The sequence below is a fragment of the Myotis lucifugus genome, unplaced genomic scaffold (genome assembly GCF_000147115.1).
Source record: "Myotis lucifugus unplaced genomic scaffold, Myoluc2.0 scaffold_69, whole genome shotgun sequence".
NCBI classification, from domain to species: Eukaryota; Metazoa; Chordata; class Mammalia; order Chiroptera; family Vespertilionidae; genus Myotis; species Myotis lucifugus.
The window spans coordinates 3902153-3917894 of record NW_005871117.1 but is presented as its reverse complement, the minus strand read 5'-3'; the positions used below and the strand labels follow the sequence as shown (position 1 = coordinate 3917894).

At 39.1% G+C, this 15742-nt stretch overlaps 1 protein-coding gene across 1 annotated transcript in view; it reads right to left on the bottom strand.

Moving 5' to 3' along the window:
• CFAP70 (cilia and flagella associated protein 70) overlaps nt 1-14842 on the bottom strand; it is a 97825-nt gene extending 82983 nt beyond the window's left edge. The window contains exons 1-3 of the mRNA XM_023755108.1: nt 14799-14842; nt 13726-13828; nt 12352-12538 (exon numbers count right to left, since the gene is read on the bottom strand). Coding sequence (XP_023610876.1) covers nt 12352-12538; nt 13726-13788 — 250 coding nt within the window. The 5' untranslated portion in view covers nt 13789-13828; nt 14799-14842. The remainder of the gene's footprint in view (nt 1-12351; nt 12539-13725; nt 13829-14798) is intronic.
• Nucleotides 14843-15742: the final 900 nt, after the last annotated feature.

Here is a 15742-nt window from a genome sequence, read left to right as displayed (position 1 = left end):
CCGGTAAAGCAAAAATGAAAAAAATTCCAAAAAATACGAAGATAGTGTAAGGAGCCTCTGGGACAGCTTCAAGCGTACCAACATCTGAATTATAGGGGTGCCAGAAGAAGAGAGAGAGCAAGATATTGAAAACCTATTTGAAAGAAATAATGACAGAAAACTTCCCCTACCTGGTGAAAGAAATAGACTTCCAAGTCCAGGAAGCACAGAGAACCCCAAACAAAAGGAATCCAAAGAGGACCACACCAAGACACATCATAATTAAAATGCCAAGAGCAAAGGACAAAGAGAGAATCCTAAAAGCAGCAAGAGAAAGAAAATCAGTTACCTACAAGGGAGTACCCATACGAATGTCAGCTGATTTCTCAACAGAAACTTTTCAGGCCAGAAGGGAGTGGCAAGAAATATTCAAAGTGATGAATACCAAGAACCTACAACCAAGACTACTTTATCCAGCAAAGTTATCATTCAGAAGTGAAGGTCAGATAAAGAGCTTCACAGATAAGAAAAAGCTAAAGGAGTTCACCACCACCAAACTAGTATTATATGAAATGCTGAAAGGTATCCTTTAAGAAGAGGAAGAAGAAGAAAGAGGTAAAGATACAAATTATGAACAACAAATACACATCTATCAACAAGTGAATCTAAAAATCAAGTGAATAAATGATCTGATGAACAGTAAAAAAATAAAATAAAATAAAGAGAGGAAGGGAGAGAAAGAGAAACATAATGATGCCAGAGAATCATCGATCAGCTGCCTCATGCATGCCCCTTAGTGGGGATCAAGCCTGTAACCCGGGCATGTTCCCTGGCCGGGAATTAAACTTCGACCTCCTGGTTCATGGGTTGATGCTCAACCACTGAGCCACACAAACTGGGCTGGTGCACAAATTTTTTAAAGTTTCATTAAGTGTAACTTCTCTATTTTTTTCCTTTGTTATCCTGTGTCTCTGGTATCATATCCAATAATTTATTGCCAAATTTAATGTCATGAAATTTTGTCCTATATCTTTTTAGGACTCACATTTAGGTTTTTGACTCAATTTGAAGTAATTTTTTAAAATCTGGTGTTAAGTATGGGTCCAACTTCATTCTTTTGCATGTGGATATCCAGTTATCCTAGCACCACTTGTTGAAAAGATTGTCCTTTCTCCCACTGAATGATCTTGGCACCCTTATAAAAAATGATTTGAGCATATATGTGAGAGTTTATTTCTGAGCTCTTTATTCTATTTCATTGTTATATATGCCTCTCTTTATGCCAATACCACACTGTTTTGGTTACTGTAAATCTGTAATAAGTTTTGAAATCAGAAAGTGTGAAACCTCCAATTTTTCAAGGCTGTTTTGGCTATTTGTAGTCTCTTGAAATTCCATATGACTTTTAGGATAAGTTTTTCAATTTCTGCAAAAAAAATAGCGTTGACATTTTTATAGGAAAATTGCAGTGAATCCATATATTTCTTTGAGTAATAATGACATTTTTAAATATATATATATATTATTTCAGAGAGGAAGGAGGAGGGAGATGGAAACATCAATGGTGAGAGAGAATCATTGTTCTGTGTTTCCCATTCCTACTGCATGCCCCCCACTGGGGATCAAGCCCCCAACAGGGGTATGTGCCCTGACCAGGAATCAAAGAACCGTGACCTCCGGGTTCATAGTTGACGCTCAACCACTGAGCCACGGGGGCCGGCCAATATTGACATTTTAATGATATTAAGTCTTTCAATCCATGAACATAGAATGTTATTTATCTTCTTTAATTGTGTGTGTGTGTGTGTGTGTGTGTGTGTGTGTGTGTGATTAAATCGTTTCAGCTATTTGGCTTGAGGAGTTTGACTTCACATAAAGGGTGGTGCTCCATCTGGGTAGAAAAAGACAGGAGTGGAGGTGAAGACCACATCATGATGGTTGAATGTCCCTTGGGTCACAGTGGTCCACTGGGATGGTATCTTCTTCAGTAGTAAGGTGATAGAAATCACCATGGACAGAAAACCAGGTACCAAATCTGTAGGTGAATGCTTATTCTGAGATAGCCTGCTCTCTAAATTCCTCTTTTCCATTAAAAGCTTCATCATATGTGGTAGTATGTGTGGGCAAAGATTCGAAGAGGGGCTTGCTATCGTAGTTCACTTTGGATGCAGTGTCATCAGAGTTTGCACTGAGGTCTGGCAGAAACTCAGGTTTTCAAATTCCCGGTAACGGCCTAGTGGCATTGCTTGCTTAGTGGTCGTCTCTTGTCACTTTTCAGACTGGGGAGGGGGCAGGGCGCGCCATGGCTTCTTGGAATTAGGGGCCTGACTCCCCAGCCACAAGACAAGATGGCTCCTCCGATCTGCACCGCAGCTACCATCCCAGCTGCATCGCCTGCCTTCTTTAATTTTTTCAGCAATGTTTTGTAGTTTCATTGTACAAGTCTTTTAATACTTAAGTTAATTTCTAAGTATGTTATTCCTTTTGATGCTATCATAATGGAATTGATGTGTAATTTACTTTTCAGATTGTTGTCTATAAAAATGCAGCTGATTTTTGTACACTGAATTTGTGTCCTTCTACTTCACTGAATTAATTTATTCTAAGTTATTTTTCTTGTGGAACCTATAAGGTTTTCTACATATAAAATCATATAATCTGCAAAAGAGATTCTTTTGCTTCTTCCTTTCCAATTTGGTTGCCTTTTATGCGACCTTTATGTTTGTTTGTTCTTCTTTTTCTTTTTTTTTCTTTTTAATCCTCACCCGAGGACATTTTTCCATTGAAGAGAGTGAAAGATAGAGGGAAAGACAGAGAAATATCGATATGAGAGAAACACATCAATTGGTTGCCTCCTGCATGCGCCCTGACCAGAGCTCAGACTAGGGAGGAGCCTGCAACAGAGGTATGTGCCCTTGACTGGAATTGAACCCGGGACCCTTCGGCCTGCAGGCCGTCGCTCTATCCACTGAGCCAAACCAGCTAAGGCATGTTCTTCGTTTTCTACATCCTTAAGTTGAAAACTTAGATTGTTGATTTGAGATTTTTCTTGTTTCTTAATGTTAGCATTTTGAGCTATCAGTGTCCCCCTTAGCACCACTTTTGCTACATCTCCTAAGTTTTGGTATGTTGTGTTTCCATTTTATAACCTTCCTTGTGATTTCTTCTTTAAACCATTTGTTTAAAAGTGTGTTGTTTAATTTCCATAATTTTGTGAAATTTTCAGTTTTCTATTGTTATTGATTTCTAACTTCATGACACTGTATTTGTAGAAGATACTTTGTAAGTTATCTTTTTAAATGTATTAAGACTTAATATGTGGTCCAACATATGGTCTGTACTTGAAATATCCCATGTGCACTTGAGAAGAGCATGTATTCTGTGCTTGTTGGGTAAAGTGTTCTGTATGTCATTTAGATCTAAGCAGTTTATTGTATTGTTTAAGTTCCCTATTTCTTTACTTATCTTCTATCTGGTTGTTCTATCCATTACTATAAGTGGGCTATCTGAAGTCCCCAACTACTGTTGTAGCACTATCCATTTCTCCCTTCAATTATGTCAGTTTTTGCTTTATATATTTTAACTAGAGGCCTGTTGCATGAAATTTGTGCATGGAGTTGAGGGGCACGGGGTCCCTCAGGCCGGCCTGCACCCTCTTGCAATCTGGGATGACTGGCTCCTAACCACTCGCCTGCCTGCCTGATCTCCCCTGCTTGTCTGCCTGCCTGATCGCCCCTAGCCACTCACCTGCCTGCTTGATCACCCCTAACTGCTCGCCTGCCTGCCTGATCGCCCCTAACTGCCTCTGCTTTGGCCCCCGACGCTGTGGCTTTGTCCAGAAGGACGTCCGGAATGACATCCGAAGGTCGTTCAGCTGTCTGGTCTAATTAGCATATTACACTTTTATTATTATAGATGGTCTGTCATTAGGTACGTAAGTATTTATAAATATTTTATTTTCTTGCTGCATTGAATCTTTTGTTAATATATAATGTCTTATTTTAACTTATAATCTTTTTTATCTGAAGTTAATTTTGTCTGATATTAGCATAGCCACACCTGCTCTCTTTTGATTACTATTTGCATGAAATATCTTTTTTCACCCTTTCATTTTCAACCTGATTGTGTCTTTAGATCTAAAGTGAGTCTCTTCTAGACAGCATATAGTTGAATCCTATGTTTTTACCCATGCTGCCAATCTTTGTCTTTTGATTGTACAGTTTAATCAATTTATACCTAAATTATTGATAAGATTAATTAATTAATGCTGTTATTGTGCTATTTGTTTTTTATATGCCTCATAATACTTTGGCCCCTCATTTCCTGCATTACTGTCTTCTTTTATGTTTAGACGTTTCTTTTTTTAAATGACATGTTTAAATTCCTTTCTCATTTTCTTTGTGTATATTCTATAGCTGTTTTCTTTGTGGCTACCATGGATATTACATTTAGCATCCTAAAGTTACAACACTCTAATTTGAATTTAAAGCAGCTTAATTTTAATAAAATATAGAAACTGCTTTTTTAGCAAAATTGTTGAATAAGACATACCTCATGATTTCTCCATCTCAAAAACGAAAACAAAAACTGGCATCCATCCACAGACAACAGTCCCTTTCCTACAAAGGGATCCAATACCACATGCTAAAAAACTCAGAAGGAGTTTCACATACCCATGTGTCAGATATTAGGCAGACTTAAGTCCCAGCTGTTGACCCTGCAGTGGCCCATGGACCAGCTCCAGCCACACTCACCTGGAGTCCAGGAACCCTTGGAAACCCCTGCCTTAAACAATCACCCACAGATGAGAGAACCTTTGTACAGGTTCCCAATAGAGAAGTTCCAGCATAGCACTGGAGCAAAAAAAATAAAATAAAAAAGAAAGGGGAGGGGAGGGGGGAAGGGGAGGGGAAGGGAGAGTTTGCATGCATTGGAGAAGGTAAGAACTGCACTTTGACTTTAGCTGCATCCCCCATCCCCAAGGCAGCACAGCTCAGAGCCAACAGAGATCTTCTTTGCCCATGATTGCTCCTATGGAGGAAAGTTAGAGTGTGTGAATGAGCCCCCATTTCCCCATCTGTACAGGATGCTGCCACATGGGCCAATTTCTCTCTTGTCCCATCCAGACTACTAAACATGAGCTGCATCACCCGGGGTGGATGTAGGGAGGGAGGAAGGAAGAATCTGGGAGAGGGGCAGACAGGATGCCTAGAGAACATTAAAGAGATATGGATCCTACAAATTGTATCATGGACTCCATCAGGAAGCCCACCCACCAGCTGTGCGGGGTGCCTTGCCTTTGGATCCCAAAACTAGCCCATGGGCACCCTCAATATTCCATGTGCCACACACACACACACACACACACACACATCCTCTATGCAGTGGCTGGCTCCCTATGAGCTCCTTTTTCTGTTTTTAATATATTTTTTATTGATTTCAGAGAGGAAGGGAGAGGGAGAGAGAGGGAGAAACATCAATAATGAGAGAGAATCATTGATCGGCTGCCTCCTGCTCGCCCCCTACTGGGGATGGAGCCCGCAACCCGGGCATGTGCCCTTGACCGAAATCAAACCTGGGGACCTTTAGTCCGCAGACCGATGCTCTATCCACAGAACCAAACCAGCTAGGGCCCTATGAGCTCTCTTGATAGCAGCTGCAAGAGTAAGCTATGGCAGATGGTTAGTAAGCGCATGTAAAAAGCTGGTGTGAATCTGTGGGCGAGGGGGAGATACCACAAACTTGAACTTTAGCACCGCTCTTTTTAGAAAACAAAAGAGATAAGGGCTGACAGCACTCAGCCTGGTGGTTTGCATTATCCAGAGAATGCATACAGCCCGGCCCGTTGTGGCTCAGTGGTTGAGCATCAACCCATGAGCCGGATCACAGTACAATTCCAGGTCAGGGCACATACATGGGTTCTGGGCTTGATCTGGGTGGGGGCTGTGCAGGAGGCAGCTGATCAATGACTCTCTCTCATCATTGCTGTTTCTATTTCTTTATCCCTCTCCCTTCCTCTCTCTGAAATCAATAAAAATATATCGAGAGAGAGAGAGAGAGAGAGAGAGAGAGAGAGAGAATCCAAACACATTTAAAAATTCTGCCACGAGAGGGTGCAAGAAGCATGCATGTCCATAGAAGGTCTGCGAAAGCCTCAGAATCCCTAGCAGGGCAAATGGAAGGTATTTCACTGTCCTAAAGGCAGTAAGCAATGACTGGAGGAAGTGACTGCTACTTCAAATGCAAAGACTGCAACGCAAAACCGCAAGGAATATAAAAAAATCAAAGAAAAATGAAACCACAAAAGGATCACAGTAATCTTCCAGGAACTGACCCCAAACACGTAGATCTGCGTATTACCCAATAAATAATTCAAAATACAAATTTTAAGGAAACTCAATGAGTTAAAGGAAAACACAGAAAGACAATTCAAAGAAACCCAGAGAATGAGCACCCAAAATGAGAAGTTTGACAAAGAGATAGAAATCATAAAAAGAACCAAACAGCCCAGCAAGCATGGCTCAGTGGGTGAGCGTTGACCTATGAACCAGGAGGTCATGGTTTGATTCCAGGTCAAGACATATGCCCGGTTGCAGGCTTGATCCCCAGTGGAGGGTGTGCAGGAGGCAGCTGATCAATGATTCTCTGTCATCATTGATGTTTCTATCTCTCTCTCCCTCTCCCTTCCTCTCTGAAATATATATATATCCTAACAAATTCTAGAGCTGGAGAGTACAATGAATAAAATGAAAAATGCAATAGACAGCACCAACAGAAGAATGAATCAAGCAGAAGAAAGAATCTGTGAGTTAGAAAACAGGAACGTTGAAATTATCCAGTTAGAGAAGAACAAAGATTAAAAAATGAAAAAGAGTAAAGAAAGCCTATTTAATCATGGGATACCATCAAAAGAATAATTTGTGAAATATTGGAGTTACTGAAGAGAGTGTGAAAGGGGAAAGACAGGTTATTAAAAGAAGTAATGGCTGAGAACTTTCCAAATTAGGGGAACAATTTGAATATCCCAGTTCATGAACCTCACATGTCACAAAAGAAACTCAAAAAGATCTCTCCAAGATACACCACAATAAAACTGTCAAAAATCAAAGACAAAGAGATATCTTAAAAGTAGCTAGAGAAAAGAAGCTTGTAGAATTCTCCAGTGAAACTGTCTGGTTCTGGAGAATTCTAATTATGAATTCAATTTCCTTAATAGTTATAGGCCAACTTTATTTCATATAGGATGAGTTGTGGTTAGTGTTTTTCAAGGAACTGGTCCATTTCATTGTCCAATTTATGTATGTAAAGTTGTTCATATTTCCTTACTATCCTCTTAATGTCTGCAGCATCTATATTAATTCCATTTCATTCCCAATATTGATAATTCATCATTTGTTTTCTCTCTCTCTCTCTCTCTCTCTCTCTCTCTCTCTCTCTCCTTCCTCCCTAGAGATTTGTTGAATTCGATGTTTTCAAATAACCAGCTATTTACTTCATTGATATCCCCTATTTTTCTTTTTCCATTTCATTGATTGCTGATTTTATCTTGATTATTTTCTTCTGTTTGCTTTGGGTTTCTCTTGCTCTTCTTTATCTTGATTCTTGAAATGAGATCTTATTGGTTTTAAAATTTTCTTTTTTTTAATGTATGCATTTAGTGCTATAAATTTTCTCAGCAATGCTTTAGCTATGTCTGACAAATTTTAATATGTAGTATTTTTATCTCCATTCAGTTCAATGGTATGTTTTTTAATTTCCCTTGAGACTTCCTCTTTGACACTTGGATTATTTAAAAGTGCAATTTTAGTTTTCAAGTGTTTAAAGAGTTTCCTATTTCTATTATCGATGTCTACTATGATACTATTATTGTCAGAGAACACATTTGGCATTATTTTCATCCATTTCAACTTGTTAAGTTTATGAGGCAGGATATGGTTTTGGCATATGGTGTGTGGGTTTTTGCAATACTGTATATTCTGCTATTGTTGGGTGTTCTATAAGTATTGATTAGACCTTGTTGATGGATGGTGTTGTTAAGTTTTCCTATATCCTTGCTGATTTTCTGTCTAGTTATTTTATAAATTGTTGAAAGATGTTTACATCTCCAACTAATGGTGTTGTCTATCCTGCCTTTCAGTGTTATCAGTTTTGCTTCACATATTTTAAAGCTCTGTTATTTGTTGCACACCTACTGAGAACTGCTATGTCCTTTGGTGGGTTTACCCTCTTACCGTTATGTAATGAACTTCTCTGTCTCTGGTTCTTTTCTTTGCTAAGTCTGCTTATCTGATGCTAGTGTAGTCACTTCTACTTTGTTTTGATTAGTGTGTGCATGAAATATCTTTTTCTATCCTTTTACTTTTTACTTGACTATATGTTTCTGTTTTGAGTTTCTTATAGACAGAATATGGTTGGGTCATTTTTTTACTCACTCTGCAATCCTGCAGAAATAACCATGTAATTATTAACGTATTAGGGTTTAAGTCTGCTGGGCTTTTTTGTTTGTCCTCTTTTTCATTTCTCTTTTTTTCCCCCTGCCTTCCTGTGGGTTACTTGAATCTTTTTAAAGAATTCCATTGTGATTTATCAGTAATACTTTTGGATATATCTCTTTGTATAGATTTTTAGTTGTTGCTCTAGGTATTACACTATATCATTACTTATTACAGTCCACATTTCATCATTTCACTAGTTCAAATGAAATATAGAAAATTTACCTCCTTTTATGTGCCTTTGCCTTTCTTCATGAAATGCTTTCTCAATATACATTTAGAACCACATCAGATAGTCTTATACTTACTTCCAACTGTTGAACACCATTTAGAAAATTCAAGAAGGAAAGCTTGCTTTATTTGTCCAATTTTTTGCTTACCATACTCCGTCTTCTTTCCTGGTGTTCCTAGTGCTTTCTTTTACATTTCTTTATGTTTAGAGAACGTCTTACAGCCATTCTCTTAGGCTAGGTCTGCTAGTGACATAGTACAGTATTAGTTTTCTTTCATCAGAGAAAGTCTAGGTTTCTCCTTCATATCTTTTCTCTGGGCATTGGTTTCTGGGTGGACAGTTCTTTTCATTTATCACCTTAGAAATATTATGCCATTTTCTTCAGTCCTCCATGGTTTCTGATGAGAAATTGATGACTTTTTGAGAGGAAGGGAGACGAATAGAGAGATAGAAGAGAGAAACATAAGAGAGAAACATCATTGATTGGCTTCCTCCTGCATGTCCCCTGTTGGGGATCAAGCGTGCAACCCGGGACGGGAAATTGAACCAGTGATCTCTTAGTTCCTGGGTCAACATCCAACGGCTGAACCATGCTGCCATTTATTTATTTATTTATTTATTTATTTATTTATTTATTTAAATTGATACCATTTTTATTGTTTTCTTCTGCTCTTAGATTTTTTTCTATATCTTTAATTTTCATATTTCTTGGTATGAATTTCTTTGAGTATAACCTATTGAGAGTTAGCTCGGCTTCTTGAATCTAGAGTTATATCTCTTGTCAAATTTGGGGAGTTTTCAGGCTTTACTTTTAGCTCCACCCTCTTTCACTTCTCCTCTCAGACTCCAATGGTACTTTTAAAATATTTGGTCATGGTCCCACAGACCTATGAGGCTTCATTCATTTTTTTTTTTAGTCTATTTCCTCTAAATTACTCAGATTGGGTAATTTCTATGGTTCTATATTCCAGTTCACTGATTCTTTCCTCTGTCCCTCCATTCTGCTGTTGAGCCCATTCACTGAGCTTTTCATAGTGGTTATTACATTTTTCAGTTCTAAAATTTCTATTAGGTTTTTTTTTAATCTTCTATTTTTTTTTCAAAGACTTCCTATTTCTCTTCTGAGTATTTCTATCTTTTTCATTTGTTTCCAGCATGTTTTGCAATTGCTCATAGAAGCATTTTTTTTTATCATGGCTTCTCTAAAAACTTTGTCTAATAACTCTAACATACCTCTCACTTTAGTATTAATGTACTGATTGTCTTTTTAAATTCACTTTGAGGTCTTCCAGTTCTTGATATGATGAGTGATTTTTCAAGTGAAACCTGGACTTTTAGTATTACATTTTGAAACTCTGGATCTTACTTAAACCGTCTCTTTTAGCTGGTTTTTTTACAGCACTCCAACAGAGGAACAGGAGGGGCACTGCCTCATTATTGCCAGGTGGAGACAGAAGTATAGGTTCCCCACTCAGCCTCCATACCTGAGGGGGAGAGCTCCTCTTTACTGCTGAGGGGGAATGGGAGTTCTGGTTCCTTGCTGTTCTCCACTGATACCACAGTGGTGTAGACTCATTACCACTAGTATATATATAGTGTTCAGTGAAAGTCTTGACCGACACTATGTCCCTATGACACCATCCTGGTGGGGAATAGAGGAGCACCTTGTTACTACCAGATTGGGGCAGAAGTCTAGATTCTCCATGTGCTCTCCACTAAAACCACATGGTGGAAGAGGGAGCTCATTACCAGAGGGCATAAAAGTCCTAGCTCCCTACTGGATCTTTTCTGACACCACCTAGCTAGGGTATTGGGGCACCTACTTTTCAGCTTTATGAGAGTGTAAGTCTAGGTTCCCCACTTAGATTGGAGGTGAGTGGGACCACAGTTTCTTTCTGTGACATTTGGCTGGAGTGGAGCAGTTGCTGTCTAAAAGTTTTCTGTCTTTCTAGACGGCCCCTTTCCTGGTCTTTTGGTTAGAGACAGCAGATTTCTGTTGGACTTTTTGGTTTGCACCATTAGGGTTTCCAGGTTGCCGGCTTCTTCAGCCTCAAATCTGGGACATATAAGCAAAAAGAAAACCCAAGGACCTCCCCACTGTGTAATTTCTCAGGTCTCAAATTTCCTTCTCTCCACCTTTCAGTCTCTCCTGTTTGTTTTATATATAATGTCTAAGATTTGTAGCTGTACTTAGTGAGAGGAATAGGAAAAAGTATGTCTATTCCATCTTCTTGGAGATACAATTTCTGTTTTAAATCCTTTTGATTTCTAATGACTGCATTTAAGATTATACAGTAGTCCCCCTTATCCATGGTTTCATGTTCTATGGTTTCAGTGACCCAAGGTCAACCACAGTCTGAAAATATTAAATGAAAATTCCCAGAAACAAACAATGAGTTTTCAATTTCATAGCATTCTAAATAGCACAATGAAATCTCGTGCCATCCCACTCTGTCCCACTCAAGATGGGAACCATCCCTTTGTCCAGCATGTCCACATTGTGTTGCCACCTGCCCAATAGGCACTTATTAGCCACCTCCATAACATACCAACTATATCAGAGTATCACAGTACTTGCTTTAAGAAACCATTATTTCACATAACTTTTATTACAGTATATTGTTACAATTGCTCCATTTTAATATTAGTTATTGCTGTTAATCTCTTTCTGTGACAATTTATAAAGTGTATCGTAAGTATGTATGCATAGAGAAAAGCATAGTATATATAGTGTTCAGTACTATCTGAGGTTTCAGGTACCACTGGGGGTCTTGGATAAGCACAGACTACTGTATCTCAGTAAGCACTACGTCAGTTATATCCCACAAGTTTTGATATTTGGTATTTACTATTGATTCTAAATGTTTTACAGTATTTATTATTTTTTTAAAATTTTTCCTATGAATTATTCATAAGTGTGTCTTCATTTTTCCTAATGGATTCTTTTTTTATCTTTTTGTTATTGATTTCTAATGTTGTTGATGGTTGTATTCTGATCAGAACACGTGGTCTGTATGCTACTGATAATACTGTGTAGTTAGAGATTGTAGCAGTATGAATAAGGAAACCATCCATCCACTTACTCAGTCATTCATTCAACAAACACTTTTTAGCTCTTTTTTGTTCCAGATATTTCTAGGCAGTAGAAATTCTGAAATAAATAAGATCCAGGCCAGATTTCAAAAACTGCCTCCTCTAGCAAGGGAGGCAAGTTAACAACAGTATGGTGAGTATACAGAAGTATGGCAAGTATACAGAAGTATAGATAGGGTTGCCAAGTAAAATACAAGATGCCCATTAAAATTTTTGAATTTCAGATAAACAATGAATAATTTTTTTAGTATAAGTATGTCCCAATTTTGTTTTTTTGTTTTATTTTAAATCTGGCAACCCTAAAGACAAGAATACAAAAGAAAAGCTCCTAACTCAGCTTAGGAGATAAGGGCTGCAAAGTTTAGTCATATAGCAATAGGTCTTTGATATAAACTCGCTAAAACTAGTAGGTCAGAACCAGAGCAGGTAGCTCTCAAAGTATACCATGTTACAAAGGTAAGGTGTCCATCTGTCCCAACAACAGCTACTATACACCTCAGAATATCCTCATAACATACTCATATAATTAACATTTTTACAGCCACAAAGACTTACAGAACACAGGCTTGTGGGCGAGGTCATCTAAAGTGATTCCTCCTTCAGGATTGAACTCAAAACTGCTAGTGAAGTTGTATTTTGCAGTTCCTTCTGAAGAAACAATAATTTTTGCAGAGTCTCCCAGAACTGCCTGATTAAATTCTGCACGAATAAAGGTAACTGGGGTATCTCCTTTAGAACCTTTCTGTTGACAGAAACATACTACTTTACAATTATACTCAAATAGAGAATTTTTCTACACATCTGGCAACCCATTTTTACTTGTACTAAATAGCATTTTCCATGTTCCCGTATCAAGCTATATTACAAATACAAAAGAAGTAGGTAGGAAGTCATTAAACAAATCTAACTGTAGTATTTAAATGCCAACATTGTATTTAAATGCCATTATGTTGAAGTTTTAAAAAAATAACACTCATTATGTTTATAAAATTATATTGTAGAACATGTGGAAAAGTGAGAAAAGCGCATAAAAAATAAATTACCTGTAATCTCTAATATGCAAGCACCATTAACATTTTCAAATATTTTTCTAGTGTTTTGTAGTGAATACGTATGTGTATTTCCCTGTGTGTGTGTATATATGCACACATATTTATGTATACCTTTTAAAACAATGTAGAGGACATATATTACATCCTGCTTGGAAAGAGCTTTTTTACTTAATACTGAATGAATATTTTGCCATTTCATTAGTATTATAATTTTTAGTAGTTATATCATATTGTAGTTTTATTACTTAAATTCATCAAAAGAAATTAATCATAAAGGCAACTCTGGAAGACTTCAGATCCTTTTCAGGAAAAGGGAATGAATTGCTGTCTAGGAAAACAAAAACGACTTCTTATTTTACCTGTTAAATTTAATTTTCAAGTTGCCAGGCATTTTATACACACAGTAACCTGAACTGCTGATTCTGGACTATCCATGAGCAACAATGAGAAGGAAGAGCCATTGCTATGTAAAGCCAGTAGATTTGGTGGTACAGGATGATGCAAAATTCCATTCCTTCCCGTTGTGCTCCCAACACAGCTTCCCCAACCCACAGGTTTTTGACAGAGAGATCTGAGCTAGAAGACAAGTATACTTTCAAGAAGTATGAATAAACTAGGGATTTCTCAGATTTCCAAAAATAACTTTACTGCCCTAACCGGTTTGGCTCAGTGGATAGAGCGTCGGCCTGCGGACTGAAGGGTCCCAGGTTCGATTCTGACCAAGGGCATGTACCTTGGTTGCGGGCACATCCCCAGTAGGAGGTGTGCAGAAGGCAGCTGATCAATGTTTCTCTCTCATCGGTGTTTCTAACTCTCTATCCCTCTCCCTTCCTCTCTGAAAAGTCAATAACATATATTTGAAAAAAAATAACTTTACCAGTTCATATCCACCTATCACAGTGATCTGCACAGGCTTTCCTGCTGATGCGATCTGCTCCATATCAGCACTTGAACAAAGTCCCTCAGGTCTTCTTTGGTCCCTGCAAACATAATGAATGAACCTGTCCCCTCATGTCCCGACGCTGCATAAGTACTCACATTACTCATAACCAACACCAGGGGAGAACTTAGGGAATTACAATAGTCCAGCACTGTTTTGTGGCCTTTCCAACCTTTGCTGCTAGACAGGCAGGGCTTTAGGAAGCTGGTCACAAGGATGATTCCAATGATTAGTGCTAAAAAGATCCTTATACATGTAACTTACCCAGTAAGCACAAATTATCACAAGACAGAGAGGGTAGAATGCCATCTCCCCAACTCCCATTCCCCAAATCCTCCATAGTGCTCTTTGGTAGCTTTTATTTTAATGTGCAAAACTACACTCGAAGGTTATTTAATCTCTCAGATAGATAGATAGATAGATAGATAGATAGATAGATAGATAGACAGATAGATATAGATAGATATAGATATAGAGAAGCAGACACATCGAATGGTTAGTCCACTGGAAAAAGTCCTGACATATGTCTTATTTAGTCAAAGATGTTTTCTAATTATTTTACAACACTGAGGACACCATTTCAAAAATAAATTGGATATCTGTGTGTTTTTTAAGGCCATGTTTTCTGACTCAATTCAAAGTAGAACTAATGCAATTCAAACGTTTACTTAGGATATACTATGCTAATTGTGTCTAGTACTGGTGGTACAAAATAATGATACCTTCCTGCTGCCCCAGACTTTAAAATTATTCTGCCTCTTCACAGCTCCGCCTTCATTTCCCCATTCACCTAAAAGTCTATCACTTGTTCAACACCATGTCTCCAGGCCTAAGTGGCCCTGACAACCTAGCACGGTTTACATTTGAAATGACCTTTTGCATTCGTTTTCTTCTTTCCTTTTCAAGAGCACCACATGAATTAGGTCTTTACTAGCCTGACCCTGGACAAATGCCTAATTTCTCTGAGCCTCAGTTTCACCTTCTGTAAAATGGATAATAAAATTTCTGACCTGTTTCGCCTTGTCGTGAATAGCCACTGTAACAGTAAACGTGTTTAACCTATGAAGCAAAGCACAAATGGCATTATTAATATTCACTGCTTTTCTGAATGCTCAGTTACCCCCTTAAGGACAAGTAGTCGCCCTAGCTGGTGTGGCTCAGTGGACAGAGCCTCCGCCCGCTGAATGAGGGGTGTCCCGGTTGGGTTCCCGTCAAGGGCATGTACCTCGGTTGTAGGCTCAATCCCTGGCCCTGGTCAGGGCGTGTGGGGGAGGCAACCCATCGCTGTGTCTCTCTCACATCAATGTTTCTCTGTGTGTGTGTATCTCCCCCCTTCTTCCCACTCTCTGTAAAAAAATCAATGGAAAAATATCCTTGGGTGAGGATTAACAAAAAATAAAAATAAAAAACAAGTAATCTGTCATTCATACTCACAGCCTCTCAGGGCCTGGCACCACGCCTGTTCTGCAAGAGGCATTAGCGGCATATTGTTGAGTAATGAATGCAAGAAATAGGGCTCATTGCAAGTTATGGTCAGGGCCGTAGGCGGGGACTCCTAGCGCCCACACCCGGCGCGCATTCCTTGTCACCTGCTCAGAAGAAGGCGCAGGAGAAGCGCCCCTTAGGAACCAGTTGGACTCTAACTGTCAGATGAAGGAGCCGACGGGAGGAGTGTGGTCTGCGGCGGGGCGCCGTCTGCGCAAAGCCCAGGGGTCTCTGCCCCGCTTTGGGTGGGAGGCTGGGCTTGGCGGGGCGTCGCTTTAGCGGGGTCGGTGGCGTTTGGGTGCGTTTGGGGGGTGCAGCCGCGCAGGGATGCGCTTCAGCTCAGCCACTGCTGAGAGCGGAGACTGCGGTAACCGGGTGCGGCCGCAGGGGGGGTGGGGAGCCCGGGAAGAAGGGGTTTTCTGAGGAGACAGCTGTCTTACCTGCGACAGCCACAGCTGTGTTTTCGCAA